Below are 23543 nucleotides of genomic sequence, written 5' to 3'. Positions count from 1 at the left end.
GTATTTTTAATGCTTTTTAGGTTAAATTTAGTTTCTGTTATGGTTAGGTATTAATTAGGATTTATTTTAGAATATATTTTTTTGTCTATTAAGTTTTACAGAATCCTTAAATAGACCCTTAAGTCTGTAAACTTTTTTTTTAGTATTATTGATATTAATAAAAATTCAGATTTTTGTCAATTATTTCTCTGGCGGATTCTAGAACCCTATTTCCGTGTGGATTCAAAGAACGCTCGTGGATTCGAGGTTATTTTCAAAAGTACACGTGTTTTTTTTTTTTTAGAAGTAGACGTGTTTTGCTTCTTGACATTTCCACATCCGACATCGTTTAAGAAATCTTGCGTATGATTTGAACTTTTCTTGTTTTTGAGACACTTATAGAGAAATAGCCATTTGTTTTGAAAAAGAGTGTTCTTTCTCTAATTTACTTGGATGAAATGCTTATGAATTATGAGGATTGAGTTTGAATGGGCAAAGAGTTTTAGGGCCTATTTTTGAGGTCTTAAAGCATATAAGCCTGTAAGGTATTTGTTGAAAATAATTTGCTCCACCAAAAAATTAAGAAAAATGTTATGTCGACAATAATTTCACAACACTTTCACAACAAATCATACGTAGCAAGTTATTACTGGTTGTTATTAGTTGACAAAAAAATAATTTTAGTGATAGGTTTAAATTAAGACTAATAACAACTTACCAACTATGACTTGTTGTGAAAGCGTTGTAGACGTAACACTTCTAAAAAATTAAATACTTTCTAAAATTATTTTCCATCTCAATATCTCTAAAAATACAAAAATATCATTCTATTATTTTGGGTGTATTTGATTGATATTTATCCATTTTTTAGGTGGTTTATATTCCTCAAAACTATGTTATAGTGCATTATGTTTTCCTAATTTGGGTTTATAGCTTTAGATTTTGGATTTTGCTATTTTTTTCAACAACTTGATTTTCCTTTTAGAATTTTCTCCTCTTGAATATCTAGAATACAACTAAACTTTTTAACTAAGTATTAGCTCAAACAAAAATTAAATCAAAACAATAAGATTGAAGGAGAGAGAGGACTTGTGATAGAAAACTCAATTCAATTCAATTGGTCTTCTTCATATAGCCAAGCATACATCTTCGTGGAATTTCTCACATCCAATTGGTCTTTGTGAATTTTGAGGCTTTGTCCAAACTTGGATAATCTTTCACCCTAGTCTTTTTTTTGGTTGTCTATTGCTACCTTATATAGTTTTATACTTGTCCTTTGATTTAATTTTCTTTCCATTGACATCAAATTCTACAATTTTGGCAAAAGTCTTACAGTAAAGGCATCTCATAATAATATCTAAATTTCTTACAATACAAAACAAAAAAAAAGTAATATATCTTGTTCTAAGTTATGCATCTACATTCATTTCACAATTAATATGTACATACAATAGAACTGATTTATGCTATGCATATACAAAGAGAATTGTTTATCCATAATGGTTCATGCATCACACAAATGCACGTAAGAGGTATCCCATCAATAGAAAAAAACTCATCCATGATTAACGATAACATAAATTATAGTAGTAAGACCCCATTGCGATTCTTTTAATGTATTCTTCACCATGGCTTTGAGATTTTTTTGGTTGGTTTGTGGGAACCAGTGTTGTTGGCACCTGAGATCATTGATGGAACATCTAAGGAAGATGATTTCGTACCATACCGGCTGGTACCATTGGCATTTTCCATTCCGGTAGGTTAGTCAGTATAGAAATGTAGTGATTTCGTTTTGGTTTAAATACTGGTCATACCGGGATCCTTTCAGCCGTACCAAAGTAAATATTGGATTTTAGCTGGTTAATGGATACTTGCTGGTATTGAACTTGACCCAAAAACGCCATCTAATCTACTGGTTTTCTCTTCCTTCGTCAGATGGGCTCTCTCCGGCACTTTGCCCTTTACACCATTGATTTTTTCGGCCTAACATTGGGACGATATTGTTGACTGGAGGTGAATGGTGGCACCATCGATTCGTTGACGTTGTGAAATGGGGCTTAAAGCTTAGAGTAATATATAGAGAAAGAGGGGCTGAAACTAAAAGCTTGAACTTGAACACAAAGAAAGAGAGTGTGTGTTTTGAGATATGAAAATGTGAATTGCATGAGAAGCATACAAGCAATAACATGTGAACATAGAAAAACTTGATAAACTTTGGAAGACTGTGAACAGGTTGGGTTTTGGTTGGTTTTTCTTTCTTTTTTGATGGATAAACTAAAGCCTATTGGGCTTTGGTTTAGAGCAAGACTTAGGATCCGTTTGGATACCGTTTATTTTGCTAAAAACTGAAAATTAAAAATATTGTAGCAAAATAATTTTTAAATGTGTGAATAGTGCTGTAAAACCCATTTTTAATGAGAGTTTGTGTGAAAAAAGAAGCTTGTGAGTCTTGTGAACAGTACATGAGACCCACTGGAAAGCTGAAACGCACTTCTCTCCAAAAAAGAAAAAAGAAAAAAAAGAAGCCAAAAGGCAAACGCTGAGGAAATAAACCGTATCCAAATGTACACTTAGGTACAGTACTTATGTGTTGTTTCTTATATTCCATTTTTAAGATTATGCCATGTGAAAATATGTATCGATACAAACGTCTACATTTTGGTATCAAACTGAAGTGTTGGTCCACTCAAAAGAAACCTCTTTGTTCTTAGTGGAAACATTCAACGTAGAACAGAAAAATTCTTTCAGGAAAAAAGGATGTGCTGCATCGATCTGCTGTAAGCAACATATACCTTCCAGGAAGGAAAAAGAGAAATCCAGGTCCTGCAAGTACAGATTTTGTCTGATCCTACTTTCTATATTATAATCTTCACCTCTCCGATCATAGCATGAGAATCACGAGCAGGACAAATGTCAAATTATGCTTTTAACCTTTTTGTTGTCTTTTATATCAAATAAAATTAAACTATAGAATATGTTATTTTAAAATTTGTACGAGAATATTTTAATATGCTAAAAATTGAAGATGAAATAGAGGAATCTTTTTAATAGTAATATAAATATGTAGGGTAAAAAAATGATGTAACATTCTTTTATTGGATAAATTAAATACGCATGACAAGTTTATGTGGCACTTAATGAAAAATATAGACGGAAATGTTACTAATCCAAACAAAATATAACTTCAGAGAATAAAATCTAAATTCTAAAACTTTAGGGTATAAATTTCAAATCCTCTTAAACTTTAGAGTGTAGTTTGAAATTTACCATAAATTTTTTATGCCAAAAACGCGTTTGCAACATTGGGTATTATCCGTTTCGATATAGTTTATTTTGCTGAAAACACTGTAATAAAATAATTTTTGAATATGTGAATAGTACCATGAAACCCATTTTTAATAAAATTTTTATTAAAAAAAAGGTTTGCAAGTCCTGTAAACAGTGCACGTGGTCCACTGAAAAACCACCACAGCCACATTAATGCCATCTTAAAAAAAAACAAAAACGCTGGATGCTGATAAGTTGAATCCAAACGGGTATTAAACGGAGAGTGACTTTCATCGTTATCCCATCTTTCACTGTAAAATTAATCACTATTCTCATTTGCCATGACAATGATCAAGTTCCCAGGTGGAGGGTTCCTGAAACTTCTTCATGCATTTTTAATGCTTTTAGTGCACTTGAGTCTAGCCCTTGGATTCATTTCAGGGGCTAGAGTTCACTACAACAAAAAATGTCTATTACATCAAGTGTTAATACAACAAAGTATGTATATAGTAGTTTTAGACAAAATATCGCATCTACAAGTTAAAATGGTTGCAATAGTAACTTAAAAGTGTTAAATTATTGCATCAACAATAATAAGTTGTAATAACTTATAATTTTCAGCCGCAATAGAAACTTTAATATTTTAGGAAAAATTGTTGCAATAACTTAAAATGAAAGAATGATTGCAATAAATTGATACCAATTGTTTTTGCAATCTATTGCAATGAAAATTTCGAATTAATAGCTTATTGCATTGAAGTTACCATTGCAATAATTTGATATTAATTCTTTTACAATCTATTGCAATGACAAACACATAACTGCAATGAATATATCGTTGCAATAACTTGGTATCAATTATTTCATGGTCAATCACAGTGACAAAATGAATTAATTATCTATTACAATGAAGATATCATTACAGTAATTTAATCCGATCTATTTTGTTTAATTATTTGCAATCTATTGTAACAAGTTTCGTGAAGTAATAATCTATACTTACAAGATATTCGAAATAGTAAATTGCATATTGCAACAATATATATATATATATATATATATATCATTGCATCAAAGTTATTATTAAAATATTTAGAGTTTATTGCAACAAAAATTTTTGTTGTATAAACCTATTACCTCAAATTTTATTACAACATCTTGTATCAACTATTGCAATGACTCTAATGTTATTGCAATGGTTTTTTTCGTTGCAATAAACATTTTTTCTTGTAGTGGTTGGAGATGCTAACAACATCAGGTGCCTAGAGGGGGAGAGACAAGCGCTCCTTGAGTTCAAAAAAGGCCTCGTTGACGATTATGGCAAGCTATCTTCATGGCGGAGTGAAGATGAACATAAGAATTGTTGCAACTGGGAAGGAGTTCACTGCGACAATCAAACATGCCATGTACTTGAGCTTGAGGTTCATGATTTGCGAGGTATGATTAGTCCTTCAATACTTGAGTTGCCTTATTTGACTTCTCTTGATCTCAGTGGTAATGATTTTAATCAAAGCCATATCCCAGAGTTCATTTGTTCTCTTAGTAACTTAACATACCTCGATCTCTCTTTGGCCAATCTCAATGGTTCATTTCCAGATCAACTTGGAAACCTTTCGCATTTGCAACAACTCTATCTTAATAGAAATGATTTGAAAATTAATGAAAATCTCGAATGGCTCTCTCATCTATCTTCATTAGAATACCTTGATCTTAGCCACACAAATCTCAGAGCTGCCAATGATTGGCTAGAAGTTGTGAGTCATCTCCCAAATTTAAAAAGCTTGGTCTTGTCGACATGTGATCTTCCTCCTATGAGTTTTTCATCTCTTCCTAGTTTCAAGGCGAAAATGGGTAATTACCCATAAAAAACAAACTATTTAGTTAGTAGGATCCGTTTACAAACTATATATAATTTTAGCAACTCGAGTCTTAAAGACTCGATTTTGGGCCCCTAAATCGAGTGTCTAAGGCTCGATTTTCATGGATTGTTCCTGTCTGATGTGGCACTTTTTCCACGTGGCGTCTACATGAAAATCGAGTTTCAAAGACTCGATTTACATTTAAAACAAAAACAAAAAAAACCACAAGGGCAGCAGGAAAACCACAACAACACGTTCATCAGAGAAGAAAGGAAAAAAAAAAAAAAAAAACCAGAGAAGAATGTGTTCATCAGAGAAGAAAGGAAAAAGAAAAAAAAAAACCCAGATTGCACCGCGAAGAGAAGAAAGAAAAAAAAAAAAAACCCAGATCGCACCTCGACCTAGGTCGCGCGGTGCGACATGGATCGCGCGGTGCGACCTGGGTCACGCTGTGCGACCTGGGTGGCGCGGTGCGACCTGGGTCGCGCTGCGACCTGGGTGCGCGCGACCTGGGTCGCGCGGCGACGTGGGTCGCGCGGCGACCTGAGTCGCCGGCCTGGATCTGTCGCGCGCGGCCTGTGTCGCCATTCCTTCTTCTTCTTCTTCTCTTTCTTTTTTTTTTTTCTTTCTTTCTGCCTTTTTTTTCAGCTGTTTCTGCATTTTGGGTTGCATTTTGGGTCATTAATATTTTATTTTTGGGTTGGAAATCGAGTCTTAGAGACTCGATTTCTATGTAGACGCCATCTGGACAAACTGCCACATCAGACAGGAACAACCCATGAAAATCGAGGCTTAGAGAGTCGATTTAGGGGCCCAAAATCGAGTCTTTGAAACTCGATTTGCTTAAAATATATATAGTTTGTAAACGGACCCTATTAACTAGATAGTTTGTTTTTTATGGGTAATTACCCATTTTCGCCCAGTTTCAATTATTCAAAATCTTTTACTTCTCTTGAAAGTCTGTCTTTGGGTTTTAATCAACTAAACGGCAGCATTCCAAAATTCTTGGGGGATATATGTTCTTTACGTGAATTGTATTTGTCGAACATCACTCTCAAAGGACAACTGGTTGACCTTCTCAATAATTTGTCTGGATGTGCAAAGGACTCATTAGAGATTTTGAGTTTACCATCTAATCAAATTTCAGGGTTGTGGCCCAATAATTTTGGAATATTATTTCCGTTGTTAAAAGAAATTAATCTTCGACATAACAATATAAGTGGGACTGTCCCCAAAACCATTGGAAACCTATATAACCTCAACTATTTGGCTGTCACTTCAAATTGTTTGCGGGGCGTGATCTCTGAAGCCTTTTTCTCAAATCTTTCCAAATTAAAGTATTTAGACTTATCCAAGAATTCCCTCACTTTGGAATTCAGCTCCCAGTGGGTTCCCACTTTCCAATTGAATTTCATAATCTTATGCTCTTTCAAGTTAGGGCCTAGATTTCCAAATTGGATCCAAACTCAAACGAAAATCATCATGCTTGATATCTCCGATGCTCAAATTTCAGATACCATTCCGGCAGAGTGGTTCACAGACCTGCCTCCTACATTAGCATATTTAAATCTTTCTTGCAACCAAATATATGGACGGTTACCAAATATGTTAACAAAGTTTGTGAATGATGGTCTTGCAATTGATTTGAGTGCAAACCAGATAAGGGGTCAATTACCACTTTTTCCCACTAAAGTCATGATGTTGAATCTCTCTAAAAATCGGTTTTCAGGGACAATTTCGTCTCTTTGTAAAATCAGCAGTGGGTTCTTGAGTTACCTAGACTTATCTGAGAACTGTTTATCTGGACAACTTCCTAATTGTTTTATGCATTGGCGTAAGCTGGTCATTTTGAATTTGGCTAGCAACAATTTTTCTGGGGAAGTTCCAAGCTCTTTCGGCTTGTTGACCCAGCTCGAAACATTGAGTCTGAGTAACAATAGTTTCTATGGAGATTTACCCTTGCCCATGAAAAATTGTAGTTCGTTGAGTTTTGTAGACTTGGGAAACAATAGATTCTTTGGACAAGTACCAGCTTGGATTGGGGAGAGCCTGCCACTGTTAAATATTCTTATCCTACATTCCAATAATCTCAATGGAAGTATACCATTGCATATGTGTTGGTTGAAAGATTTACATATCTTGGATCTCTCCCTAAATGATATATCTGGAACTATTCCACAATGCCTCAACAATTTCACTGCCATGACTCAGATTGGGAACTCTTCCAGTGATATCTTTCATAGATATTACTTTAAATTTGTTGATAATATGTATACTAATATAACTTTTTATTATGAAAGAGAATTTGTTGATAATGCGAGGCTTATGTTGAAAAGAAGGGAGTATAAGTATGATAAAATTCTTGGATTATTAAAGATCATTGACCTTTCAAGCAACAAATTGATGGGAAAACTTCCAGATGAAATCTCAAGTCTTTTGCAATTGGTTGGACTAAATGTTTCGAGAAACAAATTAGTTGGAGAAATCCCTCAAACAATTGGTCAAATGAAGCAGTTACAATCACTTGATTTATCAAGGAATCAGTTCTCAAGCAAAATCCCATCTAGCATGTCAGAGTTAAACTTTCTGAGCGACATCGACCTATCATACAACAACTTATCTGGGAAAATTCCTACAAGCACTCAACTCCAAAGCTTTAAAGCATCTGATTTTATTGGAAACCCAACACTTTGTGGGCCTCCGCTTATACAGAAATGTCCAGGTGAAGAAGTACCAAACCAAAGTCACCAAGCTCATTATGGCAATAAAGATGATGAAGATGAATTTGGAAAATGGTTTTATGTCGGAACAGGATTTGGATTTGCTATAAGTTTTTGGGCTGTTTGTGGTTCTCTGTTGTTGAACCGTTCGTGGAGCATGCCTATTTCTTATTATTGGACAACATGAAGAATTGGCTCTACGTAACAACGGCAGTGAACATAGCAACTGACAGATTAGTTGATAAAGATATTGGCCCTATTAAGGAAAGAGTAACACGTATAAAAGATAGAAGTACTATAGAAAATGACAGACTAAAAGAAATGGTGGAAAAGCAAAATAATAGAGAAATTTCTAGTTCAATACAAATTATATGTAAAGAGCTAGACACAGATAGACAAAAGAGCCTAATAAAGACAGACAAGAAAGAATCTCTACATGAGAAGTTGATAGATAAAGAGATGAAAGAAATGATTGAAAGACATAAAGATGAAGATGTTATACGTAGAAAGCTAGAAGAAGAAATAGGAAAAAATGATAGTCCTAGATATAATAATGGTAGCTTGAAAGAATTATATGAAAGACAAAACAGTGAAATGTTACGTAGGATGTTAGATACAAAAGAGATAGAAAGAGATGGTAAAAAAGTAGTCAACAATGGTAGGAAAAATAATGGTAATTTAAAAGAAAAAGCAAATAGTGACAGTGTAGTAAAAGCAAAAATGGAAGTAAAAGACAGAAAGAGTAATAGTTTTAAAGAAGAAATTGATGAGAGACTTAAAACAATTGACAGAACTGAAAACCACAGTTTAATAGAATTGGCTAAAAAGATAGAAATTTTAAGTTTACCAATGGAGACAGACAGATTAAGAGACATAACAGTTTTAAATACTACAGAATTATCAGATAATGAGAAAACTGATAGACATGTTAATGTACTATTTGTCATAAATGCAAAGGATATGGACATACTAAAAAACAATGTGACAGACATAATAGAATTACTAAACAAATTAGTAAATTAGAATTTGAGAAAAATATTATAAATGAATTAATGGAAATATTTGATGTTAGTCAAAAAGAGATAGATCTAGTAAAGAAAGAGTTAAAATCAACCAATCCACTTAAGATTAATAAAAGAAGGAGAAAACAAAAAGACATAATAATAAAACTGATAGAAAATCTACCAAATCACTATAAAGACAAGAAAGAATATTTATTAAAATTGAAAGACACTATAGAAATACCTATTGCTTGCATTAAGTGCAGGAAATATGGTCACCATATTACGGATTGTAGAAAGGAAGAAAAAGCCAAGAAAGAAAAAGACAAGAAAGAAAAGGTAAAAATGAAATTAAAACAAGATGGTGTAAAGATAAAACCAATAGCTCTACTGACAGAAGAAGAAATGGTAAAAAAGGAAATTAAAGAAATTAAAGAAGAAAATCTGACAGATATAAATGAACATAATATTGTAGAAATAATAAAAGAATTTTCTAATCCCATGATAGACCCCCTTGTTCCTCCTACAGATAAAGAAGTTATAGATATTAATGTTTCAAACAATAGTAATAAATTTGATAGACAGAATTTCTTAAGTATAATTGACAGAGTAATTTTCAAAAAATGGCATACAGAAATTATTTTAGAGTTTTCCTTGACAGAAATTGCTTTGACAGATTCAGGTGCTGATATGAATTATATACAAGAAAGATTAATACCCTTAAAGTATTATGAAAAATCATCTGAAAGATTAATTCAGGCTAATGGAGAAAGACTAATAATTAATTATAAAATACCCAATGTTCATATATGCCATGATAGAATATATTTTGAGACAGCCTTTGTTTTAATTAAAGACTTTCCTTCTAAAATTATTTTAGGAACTCCTTTTATGATTTTAATTTATCCCTTTTCAGTGACAGATAGAGGAATCTATAGAACTGAAAGAAGTTTGTCATCTTTAAAGGCAGAATTATTACTTATTAATCAATTGACAGAAAATGACAAAAAGAAAGAGACAGAGATATGTTTTTATTCTCCTATTGCCTTTTTACATAAAGTCCAATCTACAGAAGAACTAATAAAAGACGGAAATATGAATACAATCTTTTGTAATCAATATGCATGGACTGATAGTATATGGACTGACAGATGGCAACTTGAGACTATTGCCCCCACACCAAAAATAGATGGTACAATTATTATTTCTTTTAATAATAATGACAGACATACTGATAGACTGATAGAAGTACTAAATGACAGATGTACACCCTTTATAGCATCTTTAAATATTCATATAACAGATATTTTAATAAAAGAATCTTTGACAGACTCTTCTTTATTGATCATTAAAGAAAATATTAATTATGGTAATCGCTTGAATAATGACAGATTTAATCTCCCCATAGATAGAATTAATCCCCTGATAGATTGTACTATTAATGAAAGACTTTACGAAGAGATATATAGTAGTACATGCATGGATAGAATCATACTAGATTTTAGAAATATTTTGAATATCACTTACCCTGACAGATCCCATCATGACTACTCTAATACTGTTGCTACTCAGCAAGAGCACGAGAGTGTACAAAGAAAAGTTTGTTTTCTAAATGTTGTTTGTTTTATAAATGCTTTTCTTGTTTTTCTTATAAAATATTTCAAAAGAATTTCACAGAAAGACATTGACAGAAGAATTTCAAAAGAAGTTTTTATTTGTTCCAAATATAATCCTTTTCCAAAAACCCAATTGCAGACTACCATGAGTAAAAGATTCTCTCAGAAAGACAAGGGCAAGGCACCAGCGGTGCAACCCAGAGGTTTCCGAAAGCCCTCAGTCAAAATTTCGGATATGCATGAAGGCGTCTCGATAGAGACAATATCCCTTCAGGATACACTGCTAGCAGAGGCAATGTATTCATGTGGTGATAAAAGTGTAATTCTGCAAAAAATGCCCGACAGAGATCTTATGTTTCAAGACGGAGAATTTACAGACCTTCCTTTTCATATTAAACTACTTCTTGATAATTTACAGGCAGCATTCACCCTCAGACAGAAACCCTTATTCCAGATGACCCTTCAGGCTTTGGAATTAGATCTTGTTAGCACCGGGGCATTTATTGAAGCTCTCGGTTGTCAACTCCCTGGCAAGGAGGATGGAGATTCAAGCTCCACAAAGAAAGAACTACAGTCTCTAAAAAGCTATCTTATGGGAACAAGCTTTTCAAAGCTCCACCCTAAGATTCAGCAAAAAACGAGACTTGCTATCAGAACCTTACCCCCTGAAATCCAACAGAATATATTAACTCATAAAGCTATAACAAGTTCTTATGACAGATGGATGTATCTTTTTAAATTATTAGTCTCTACAGCATTTATCAGAACAGAAGACATGACAGGTGATATATGGTTATCTCATAAGGCTAAATGGTATGACAGTTTTGGAAATTCAGACAGAGTTTATGAAAGAACAGGAGACAGATTTGATCCCTACCCGGGATTACTTATCAACACAGAGACAGAAGATCCAGTAATCTGTGATCCCTTATGGTTATCTGAAATGCTAGAAGCAGGGTTTATCAGAAAATTAACCATTACTTCTGCAAATCAGATTAGTTTATTTCCCAGAGTCATCCAAGAAGCAGCAGCACAGATTGGAAGACTTAACTATATGAAGATAGAAATCTGGAGTACTCTTCCAGTTTGGGACACTAGCTATTATATGGAAGCTCAGCCAGCACACATTTTAGTCCTTATTCATGATTGGTGTGGTATCCTTGAATATAACTGGTATACAGGAGATACTAACTTACCACTTGATGATCCAGGTGCTCTGGCTCAAGAATGGTCCAATTTCATGAGTAATAAAATTTATGAAGAACAGAAAGAATTAGATAGAGGTTTTCATTTATATGGCTACACCGACAGGATAGCTGTGTATGGCCCAAAACCTTCAGCAGGAAGGCTCATTGGGAGAAGAAGGATTGTTAAAGATCCCAGATTGATGACAGCCAAAGATCATGTTCCTGTTTTCGTTCCTATTTCATATTGTGCCCTATGTAATGATTATGGAGTGCTCCATGAGCATGAGCAGTATGAGGATAACACTGATCCGCTAGATTATGATAACTACGCGGATACAGATTGATAAACAGATAGACAGAAGGCACAGACAGACAGAATTCTCTTCCGATAGACAGCGGCGACAGATCACTATTCACCAGCGACAGATCACTATTCACCAGAGACAGATCACTATTCACCGACATGCATGAATAGCTTCCAGACAGATCCATTACAGTCCAGACAGATACAGATAGATCCAGAAAGATATTTTGAAAGATATTTTGACAGAATATTATTCACATGCAGACAGACTATTACTGTTCCAGATAGACTTTTACTCTACCGACAGATAGACTCTTCCTGTTCGAGATAGGCTTTTACTGTTCAAGATTCTACCGACAGATTAACTTGAGTTCACTTTACTTAACTCAGGTTACTTTTGAAGACTTACCATGGTTCACTTTATCTATAAATAGATAGACTCTGAAGACAGAAGATAGGTTCAAAATTTCAGTTTCAAATTTTAAGTTTAAGTTTCCATTCCAAGGTCCAATCCTCAGAAAGACTTTAGCTTTCCTTTCCCTTTCCCCGAAAGACTTTTGTACTCTCCCTTAGAAAGACTTTTGTACTTTACTTTCTTTTTGTAATCTTGTACCCTTACCTTTCCAGACAGACAATCTTGTAACCCTTTACAGATTTTACTTTGTAATCTTGTAACTCTTCAGACAGTGTTTATTTTCAAAGCTTGTAAGAAAGACAATTTGTTTTCAAGTATAATCAAAGACAGAAGTATTTTCAAGTAAGATTTTATTTGTTTCAGTTTTTATATTCCATACTCTGTTTTAATCTATTTTGACTATATCTATTTTGCTATTCTCTTCTTTATCAACTATTTTATCATTGTTTATGCTTCTATATTATTGCTGTGCTCACTCCTGGGTAGTCAATGGTAACAAGGAGCAAGTAGTGGCTATGTAGTAATATAGGTTCCTAGTAACTTCTTAATTGCAAAGAAATAAAACTCATACACCTACCATCCATGGCTCTGATACCATTGACTGCCCAGGAATGAGCACAGCAGTAATATAGAAGTATAAACAATGATAAAATAGTTTATAAAGAAGAGAATAGCAAAATAGATATAGTCAAAAATAGATTAAAACAGGGTATGGAATATAAAACTGAAACAAATAAAATCTTACTTGAAAATACTTCTGTCTTTGATTATACTTGAAAACAAACTGTCTTTCTTACAAGCTTTGAAAATAAGAGCTGTCTGAAGAGTTACAAGATTACAAAGTAAAATCTGTAAAGGGTTACAAGATTGTCTGTCTGGAAAGGTAAGGCTACAAGATTATCTGTCTAAAGGGAAGGTTACAAGATTACAAAAAGAAAAAGTAAAGTACAAAAAGTCTTTCGGAGAGGGAAAAGGAACCTCTGAGTGAACTTCGCGACTGGACCTTCCACTCGCGAACAAGTCGCCAAAAATGACCAGCGAAGATGCGACTGAGGCACGCGACTTGACATACCCGCGACTGAGTCGCCAAAACAGGGCAAAACTGGGTTTCTTGAAAAATTTCAGATTTTTTTTAACAAAATACTTTCCAAAAACACCTAAAACACTCAAAAATCTTTTTGCGCTTGAATTAACAAAGATTGAGCATGTGAAAACACATTTCATCAAGTACAATCACACAAATGAATATGGCATTTATTGAACATAAACTTGTGTGTTGTGTGTGGATATCAACAATGAAATAGTCCTTAGTCTAATGTGAAGCTTCAATGATCAATTCAACCAAGGCATACACAATTAGCACTAGATCAAGTGATCCATCTCAATTATAGAAATATGTATATATGACCTCCCACAAAACTTGATAACATATCTTGGAGCTTTACATTTGACTCCATAACATTTGATCATTTTGATCTCTTGAGACAATTGCCTCTCATTGTGAGAGTGATATTTGATATTTCACTTTAATGAACAAGCCTTTGGCTTTTTGAATAAACATTCTCTTTAATATAAGGTCGCTTACCCTTTTTCCTAGTCGAATACTAGAATGTGCGACAGGCTTTTGCAGCTCAATATCTCTTTTCATTTGGAGATTTACATTTGGTGAGCTCTTCTTAGCAAAAACAAAAATAAAGAGTGGGAAGATATATAGACACAAGTCTATGCAAGTTTCAAGATCAACATAACCATTCACTAATCATTCATGACAAGTTTGAAGATCTATTTACAACAATCACATAGATTTCAAGATTTCTTCCACAGTGATATGAGTGCAAAGAAACAAGCAATGCTCGAAAATGCACAAAGCCATTAGCACAAAGGTACAAGGCAAAACAAGTTTTGAGACAAAACTCAACAACGTCGATCAAGCTTTTTGATTTTCTACTTTTTATGTGGTTTTGGATTTTTACACACACAAACCAAAGACATAAAAGTAAGATCAAAACAAAAACAAAACAATGCATATAAAGATATGCATGATGCACAAATGCATGACAATGAAGCATCTAATGCATGAAGGGTCCTACAAAGATCGAAAGAATTAGATCAAGGACCAAAGGAGCAAAAGCTCAACCATAGGAACTCTTCCTCATCCAAACAGAACAATTGTTTGGAATGAGTGTCTCATGAGAAGTGAGACGAGGGTTGGAAGAATGAGAACTGGAGATGCACATAGACAAGGAGTTAAGAGCATTAAACACTTTCTTTAACAACATGCTATTATCACTCAAATCCGGTTTATCCTTTTTAGCACAACTTCCAAGAAGCTCAAGTTTTTCTTTTCTTTTGATTCTTTTAAAAGCATGAAACTTAGAGCATTGAGGTCTTAGATGACCAAAGGCACCACAATGGTGACACACAATGTGTTTAGGTCCACTAGGCCTTTTGGGAAGGGATCTAGCAATATGGTTTTGTTCCCTCTTCAACTTATGACATTGAGGTCTTATATGACCAATCACACCACAATGGTGGCAAGTTGGAACAAACTTAGATCCATCCAAAGCCTTAGGTTGAGACCTAAACAGAGGCTTTGACTTAACAGCCTTTCTCTCCACCTTTTGATTTCTTTTATGTGGAGGAATGTACACCGATTTGTCCTTTAAGGTAGAACACACACTAGGCACAAAATCGGGTATCACAACATGATTGCAACAAATATTTTCATCCTTTTTAACAATAGGTTCAGCAATCAAACACTTGGCATGCATCTTAAGAGATTCATTTTCACATTTAAGATCATCAACAAGTTTGTTAGACAAAACAAGTTTAGCATCCAAGTCCATATTCAAACATTCAAACTCTTTCAGCTTTTCAAGAGAAATTTCAGCAAGTTTTTTATATTTCTCAACCAATTTGTTGGATTCATTGAGCTTAGCAATCAAATCATCCTTTTCACAAAATAACTTGCTCAAATTCTTTTGAAACTTCTTAGCATTTTTCTTCAAGAGTTTGTCAACAACACCCATGGATTCAATTAACATGTCATCACAATTATGAGGATTAGCACTCATAGAGGCATTTTCACAAACACATGGCATGTTACAGTCAACAATATCCATAGAAGCATACAAAGCATTATCCATGGCAAAACACACAAGGGGTCAAGGATCACACTTAGGTATTTAAACCACAACAAGTGTACCCGCTCTGATACCAATTGAAAGTTCAAAAACGTGTACAAAAACACTTTTGAACGTTTAGACCCCCAAAAACCAACTTAACCAACACAAGCAATATGTCAAACAACTAGTGTGCGGAAACTTAACATATGCTATAATATGAAATTGGTTAAACAACTATCTGAGCCATAACAAAATAAAACCACAGCAGATAATGTAAAGGCAGAGATAGAGAGGAAGGAAGATGCAAACACAAAGATAACACCCGATGTGTTATCGAAGAGGAAACCGAAGACCTCGGCGAAAAACCTCTCCGCCGCCCTCCAAGCGGTAATCAATCCACTAGAAAATACAGTTGGGCTACAAGGACAGCAATAGACCCTCCAAGGCTAATCTACCCAGTGCACCTAAGCCCTCCAAGCTTCTTGCTCCAACGAGGTTGCGCCGAACCTTTTTCTTTTCTAGCTTTCCGGATTCCGCTACTACACCGTAGCATCAACCAATGAATATTGGCTCCTTCCTAACTGCTTCCCAGAACTCCAAACGACTGTCTCACAGAGATGATAATGGTGAGAACCAGGTTTGGTATAATGCCTCTCAAGGTTTTGACAATGGAGAGGAAGAGAGTGAGGGATTTTGATGAGACTCTAAGGTAGGGATTGTGTGTGAAACAATCTTGTTTTTCTTTAGGGTTTCTCTCTCAAAATTCTCTCTGGAAGCTCTCTTTCAATCGTGGGTTAAAGGGGTATTTATACTGGAGTGAAGAGGAATGTGAAACGTCAGGTTTTTCCAAAACAGGGGTGGCTCGTGGCTTGACCTCGCGGCTTGACCAAGTCGCGAGATCCAGTCGCGAGTTAACCGTATGGCCAGTTGTCCTGTTTTGTCCTGTAGTGCTCCAGCTAGCATGACTGTTCATCTTCCAGCATGCTTGGCACGTGTGCATCTTCTGGCGGCTTGCAGCCGCGAGTCCACCCGCGAGTCCCAGCCGCGACACTCTGTTTTCTTGCACACTCTTGAGCAATCTTCACTCTATCTCACTCACTACCCTTACAACAAACCCACCTAAATACAGGGTTACTAAATGCTGAATTACAAGCAAATTTGGCACGGAATAAAGCCAATTAGATGGTTGAATAAATTCAACCTTACAATCTCCCCCTTTGGCTATTCCGTGACAAAACCCTAAAACAGACTCTAGACTTAACATGTGAGTTGGGAACAGTTGAACAAAACTCACTCACACCTAACTCTAGAAGCTGTGAAGCACTTGAATCATATGAACATAAACTCCTGAAACACAACAATACACCATGATCATTGTAAGCAGAAAATTATAACTGCATATGAAACAGGCAAAATGTGATCAAGCAAAGATGGAGTTAATAAACAAACCATGGCTTGATCAACCAAGTGAACACCACAAAGTAGTGATCACAGTGCTCATTCACACTTGGAATGAACACAAGGACATACAAGTTAACAAGCACAAGGCAAGACACTTGTATGCTCAACACTCAACCAATGCATAGCACACAAGGCATATGCATCTAGGAACAATCCTACAATGGCACAAGAGTGACAGTAGATAAACCAAAATGCAGAACATTTAGATTAAAGTACTGATTTCAACATAGCATAGAGGCTGCACTTAAGCAAGGTACATACCATAAAGCCTACAATCTATGCATAAAACATAAACCCTAAAAGCTTACAAAAGCACATGGGTACAGACACATTATATTGAATAAAAACTTAAACAATATAAACTAAAAGTGCTTAAAATTTCTCCCCTTCAAAGTGATGAGAAGCTGTGATGCACTTGGAACATATATATACTTGTACCCTGAAACACTTGCACAAAACACATTAGACCCTCAAGGTAAAGCAAGTAATAAATGACAAGTATAATATAACAAGTATATAAATGACTACAATGATCACATAGCAAAGCAAATGATCATCTGAACATGCATTCAATGAAGCATAATAACATAGGGATTATGCATGTTCAAAGCACAAACATGATGCAATGAGAACACCAAAGCATAACACAAAGCACCATAAAGCCAACAAGAAAACAAACAGAACAAGGTTTTCTAGTTAACACAATGTCTTCTCCCCCTTGGTATATGCATCTCCCCTATGGAATATCTCTCCCCCTACAAATGTGCATGAGAAATAGAATTTCTCCCCCTAAGGATGTGCACAAGAGTCATATAGAAATGACAAAATACTCCGAAACATTCTCTAGAGTATACTCTCCCCCTTTTTGTCAGGAATAGACAAAGGGTCAAGAAGAAACGAGGGCAAGAGATGAAGGTATGAACAATGCTAATGATGCATGAGGGGAAAAATGAAAAAAAAAAATTTTTTTGAAAACAACTTTGAAAATAACCCTCAATATGCAAAACACGCGATTTTCGCGACTGAGTTAAGTCGCCGGGGCAAGCCGCCAAAACGCTCAAAGACAAAATTTTGAAAAATTTTCTAAGTGTTTTTCGCGACTGGAAGGTCTACCCGCGAGTGAGTCGCGAGCTGAGCCGCGAAAATTTCTGAGTGAACCTCGCGACTGGACCTTCCACTCGCGAACAAGTCGCCAAAAATGACCAGCGAAGATGCGACTGAGGCACGCGACTTGACATACCCGCGACTGAGTCGCCAAAACAGGGCAAAACTGGGTTTCTTGAAAAATTTCAGATTTTTTTTAACAAAATACTTTCCAAAAACACCTAAAACACTCAAAAATCTTTTTGCGCTTGAATTAACAAAGATTGAGCATGTGAAAACACATTTCATCAAGTACAATCACACAAATGAATATGGCATTTATTGAACATAAACTTGTGTGTTGTGTGTGGATATCAACAATGAAATAGTCCTTAGTCTAATGTGAAGCTTCAATGATCAATTCAACCAAGGCATACACAATTAGCACTAGATCAAGTGATCCATTTCAATTATAGAAATATGTATATATGACCTCCCATAAAACTTGATAACATATCTTGGAGCTTTACATTTGACTCCATAACATTTGATCATTTTGATCTCTTGAGACAATCGCCTCTCATTGTGAGAGTGATATTTGATATTTCACTTTACTTGAGTTCACTTTACTTAACTCAGGTTACTTTTGAAGACTTACCATGGTTCACTTTATCTATAAATAGACAGACTCTGAAGACAGAAGATAGGTTCAAAATTTCAGTTTCAAATTTTAAGTTTAAGTTTCCATTCCAAGGTCCAATCCTCAGAAAGACTTTAGCTTTCCTTTCCCTTTCCCCGAAAGACTTTTGTACTCTCCCTTAGAAAGACTTTTGTACTTTACTTTCTTTTTGTAATCTTGTACCCTTACCTTTCCAGACAGACAATCTTGTAACCCTTTACAGATTTTACTTTGTAATCTTGTAACTCTTCAGACAGTGTTTATTTTCAAAGCTTGTAAGAAAGACAGTTTGTTTTCAAGTATAATCAAAGACAGAAGTATTTTCAAGTAAGATTTTATTTGTTTCAGTTTTTATATTCCATACTCTGTTTTAATCTATTTTTGACTATATCTATTTTGCTATTCTCTTCTTTATCAACTATTTTATCATTGTTTATGCTTCTATATTACTGCTGTGCTCACTCCTGGGTAGTCAATGGTAACAAGGAGCAAGTAGTGGCTATGTAGTAATATAGGTTCCTAGTAACTTCTTAATTGCAAAGAAATAAAACTCATACACCTACCATCCATGGCTCTGATACCATTGACTGCCCAGGAATGAGCACAGTAGTAATATAGAAGCATAAACAATGATAAAATAGTTTATAAAGAAGAGAATAGCAAAATAGATATAGTCAAAAATAGATTAAAACAGGGTATGGAATATAAAACTGAAACAAATAAAATCTTACTTGAAAATACTTCTGTCTTTGATTATACTTGAAAACAAACTGTCTTTCTTACAAGCTTTGAAAATAAGAGCTGTCTGAAGAGTTACAAGATTACAAAGTAAAATCTGTAAAGGGTTACAAGATTGTCTGTCTGGAAAGGTAAGGCTACAAGATTATCTGTCTAAAGGGAAGGTTACAAGATTACAAAAAGAAAAAGTAAAGTACAAAAAGTCTTTCGGAGAGGGAAAAGGAAAGCTAAAAGTCTTTCTGAGGATTGGACCTTGGAATGGAAACTTGAACTTAAAATTTGAACCTAAAACTTGGACCTATCTTCTGTCTTCGGAGTCTGTCCTTTTATAGATGAAGTGAACCATGGTAAGTCTTTAAAAGTAACTTGAGTTAAGTGAAGTGAACTCAAGTTAATCTGTCGGTAGAATCTTGAACAGTAAAAGTCTATCTAGCAATCTGTCTGGGTACACATGCTAGTAAACAGTAGCTTTCTTTCTATGAGAATCTTATCTTTTGGTCTGTCTTCTGTCTTCTTTTGTCTTTTGTGTCACGGGTCTGGCTTCTGTCTTCTTTTGTCTTTTCTGTCACATTTGTCTTCTGTCTTCTTTTGTCTTTTCTGTCACATGTCATAGGGGTCTTGGGAATCCTGGAATGCTTCCGGATGAGTTCTAAAGTTTGGAGAAGAGGATTCCATTACTGTGTCATCTTCATCGTCTGATATTTGGGATGCAGCTTCAAGCAGTTGCTTTTTAAGCTGTCATCTGTCTGAAACAGAGGCAAGCTGGCACTGAACTTGACTCTTTTCTAAAAAGAAATTAGAACTTTCTGTCTGGGAGGAAGAGGTCTTTTTCTGTAATTCTTGGCAAATATGATCAAAATTAAACTTATTCCACCATTTTAATTTAAACTTTCTGGCGAGCATAGGAAAAGGATACTGGGGATGCTTTTCTATCTTGTATTCCCATCTAATGATCCATGGGAGATCTGGAAACCTGTAAAAGAACTGTAAAAGATGTGGGAAATCCCTAAGATGCAATATGTTAGGTTCTTTCTTGAAAGTTTCATAAGCTTTTAAAAGATCAGGGGGAAGAATCATAGCTTCAGGACCATAGGAATTCCACCAGTCAATGAACCATCTTGGAATCATCATGTCTTTCTTTCTGTACATATCAAACCGGAAAAACCAAGTATGCCTGTTGATATTGTTTTGAAATAAAAGGAATCTGTCCCAAGCTTCCATATAGTCATAATAATTATAAAACTGGGGCTCAAAAAGTACAGAAAAGTTCTTGGTGATCCAGGGTTGTGCTTTCCACTGAGAAGGGGTGAGAATCTGTTTTATAACAACTTTAGAATAACCAATTCTGTTTGGTTCCTGGGAACAAGGCATATGTGTAACTAAAATTGAATCTGTATCTACTAAAATATGCTCATAAAATGTTTGGGTCTTAAAAGTTTCTGTCTTAGGATGTTCCCATCTTGGGGGTATGAGCTGTCTGACAAGGGAGAGGGTGTCTTTTATGTGCTGGTATTCTGGTTCAATCCACAAAATAAAATTCCAAGAGTCTTTTGGGATTTCAACGCTGTGATCTTCTTTTGGGATTTGGGTTTGGGTTTCTGGAGAGGTAGAGGATCTATATTTTGGTTGGTTGGAAGGAGAGGTCAAAGGAGGAAAAGAAGATGCAACTACATTAAATGGTTTCTTTAAAGGAGGGGTTGAGGAGGTTGAGGGTATGGCATAAGTCTGTTTGGATGTTGGATTGGGACTGGGGGAGAGTGGTTGGAAAGGGTTTGGGCTACAGATTAATGGGGATCTGTCTAGAGATTTATTTGAAGAGAAAGTGGGTGAGGTGAAAGAGGGGCAAGGGAGGAATCTGCTAGGGGGAGGAGGAATTGGGGGAGCAGCATAAGACTGTCTGGTTCTGGGTTTTGGGGATTTGCTCTCATCTGCAGGGGAACTCATCTTCCCTGTAGAAATTCACGGGTCAGAAAATCAGGAATTGAATTAGTTTCTCCTTTAATATATTCAATGTCAAAGTCAAAAACGCTTAAAATAGCCTGCCATCGAGCAAAACTCTGTTTGGAAACAAGATTTTGAACATCTTTCTGTAAAACTTCTTTAGCACTTTTACAATCAACTCTAATTAAAAACTTTTGATTAAAAAGATCATTTTGGAATTTTGAAATACATAGTATGATAGATAAAATCTCTTTCTTAATAGTGCTATAATTCTGCTGAGTAGCTGACCAAGAGCCAGAATGAAATCTAACAATTTGTTCTTTAGCATCATTTTTTGCTACCTGTTTTAGGATTCCACCATATCCTATATCAGAAGCATCTGTCTCAACAATTTTAAAAGTATTAGGAGAGGGAATAACAATACAAGGAAGTTGCTTAACATATTTTTTAATCTGTCTGACTATCATAGTATGTCTGTCTGTCCAAGGTGGAGGATTCTTTTCTAATCTTTTATACAAGGGTCTGCATATTTTTCTTAATCCTTGAAAATAATATGAAAAATAATTTAAACTGCCAAGAAATCTCTGTAATTGATTTTTATCTTTTATCTCATCTGGGAATTTATCTGCAAATTGAATAGCTCTGTCAATAGGGCTTAAAGTTCCCTTATAAATATTATGGCCTAAAAATCGAATTTTATCTTGAAAAAGACTTATTTTAGAGGCTGAAACAACTAAACCATTTTGTTTGATTACTCTAACAAATATATTCAAATGTTTCCAATGGTCATCTATTGTTTTAGAAAAGATTAGAACATCATCTATATAAACAATGGAAAAATCTGTGAAAGGTGTAAATATGTCATTCATTATATTTTGAAATTCACTGGGTGCATTTTTCAAACCAAAAGGCATAACATTCCATTCATAATGACCAAAAGGAACTGTAAAAGCAGTTTTGTATCTATCTGTCTCATCTATCTGTATCTGCCAAAATCCACTTTTCATGTCAAATTTAGAAAATATAGTTGCTTCATGAAGTCTGTCAAGAAGATCTTTCTTATTGGGAATAGGATATCTTATCCACTGTAATGCTTTATTTAAAGGTTTATAATTTATAACTAATCTTGGAACTCCTCGCTCCAATTCTGCCTGTTTATTAACATAAAAAGCAGCACAACTCCAAGGAGACTTGCTCTTTCTGATTAATCCTTTAGTTAAAAGATCTTCAATTTCTTTCTTACAATGTTCTAATAATTCATTATTCATTTGTATTGGCCTAGCTTTAGTAGGTATCTGTCTTTCATTAAAATCTTTCTCATAAGGTAACTGTACTATATGTCGATGCCTGTGCCAAAAGACAGTAGGTAGACTAGAACAAATTTCTGTCTCAATCTGTTGTCTAAATAAATTTATTTTAATATTTAGAATGGGGTCAGTTAATTGATCAGTTATTCTTTTATATTTTATTTCTGTCTTTAAAGATTCCAAATGTCTATTCTTTCTGTCAATTCTTTCTCTATCAATTTCCTTTACTATGGTATTAAGTGAATAAATATCTTTTGGAATTGGTGGTAAAATAAATTTAACAAGTATATCTTTCCCTAGCACATTAGTTTTAATACCTTCTTCTGTCGTTAAAAAGGGGTAAAGTAAAGTCATAAAGGGGTTTCCTAGAATGATTTTAGAAGAAAGGTCTTTAATTAAAACAAAAATTGTTTCAAAACAAACTCCATCATTACATATGTGAACACTAGGTATTTTATAATTAATTATTAATTTTTCTCCATTAGCTTGAGCTAGTCTTTCAGATGATTTTTCATAATACTTTAAAGGTATTAATCCTTCTTGTATACAGTTCATGTCAGCACCTGAATCTATCAAAGCAATTTCTGTCAAAGAAAACTCTTTATTAATTACCAAAGTAATTTCTGTATGCCATTTTTGGAAAATCATTCTGTCAATTAATCTTAAGAAATTCTGTCTATTGTCATCATTTTCAAATTTTCTGTCTGTGGGATTAGAAAATTCTTTTAAGTTTATCAATTCTGCAATATTTCGCTCATTTATGTCTGTGGATTTTTCTTCCTTAATTTCTTTAATTTCCTTTTTTACGATTTTCGCTTCTGTCATTAAGTCTTGTAGATTTATTTCTTTCATTTTCATTTT

General features: G+C 34.5%; 1 protein-coding gene across 1 annotated transcript; it reads left to right on the top strand.

Annotated features, from left to right (window-relative positions):
• Positions 1-1498: 1498 nt before the first annotated feature.
• On the top strand, positions 1499-8045 carry LOC126701083 (receptor-like protein EIX2). Its single transcript, XM_050399222.1, has 4 exons — positions 1499-1511; positions 1647-1739; positions 4480-5076; positions 6025-8045. The coding sequence occupies exons 1-4, from the start codon at positions 1499-1501 to the stop codon at positions 8010-8012; spliced, it is 2691 nt and encodes an 896-aa protein (XP_050255179.1). The 3' UTR covers positions 8013-8045.
• The last annotated feature ends 15498 nt before the right edge of the window (positions 8046-23543 follow it).

The sequence above is a fragment of the Quercus robur genome, chromosome 9, assembly GCF_932294415.1.
Source record: "Quercus robur chromosome 9, dhQueRobu3.1, whole genome shotgun sequence".
NCBI classification, from domain to species: Eukaryota; Viridiplantae; Streptophyta; class Magnoliopsida; order Fagales; family Fagaceae; genus Quercus; species Quercus robur.
The sequence above is the reverse complement of the archived record's forward strand: the minus strand, read 5'-3'. Positions and strand labels throughout refer to the sequence as shown.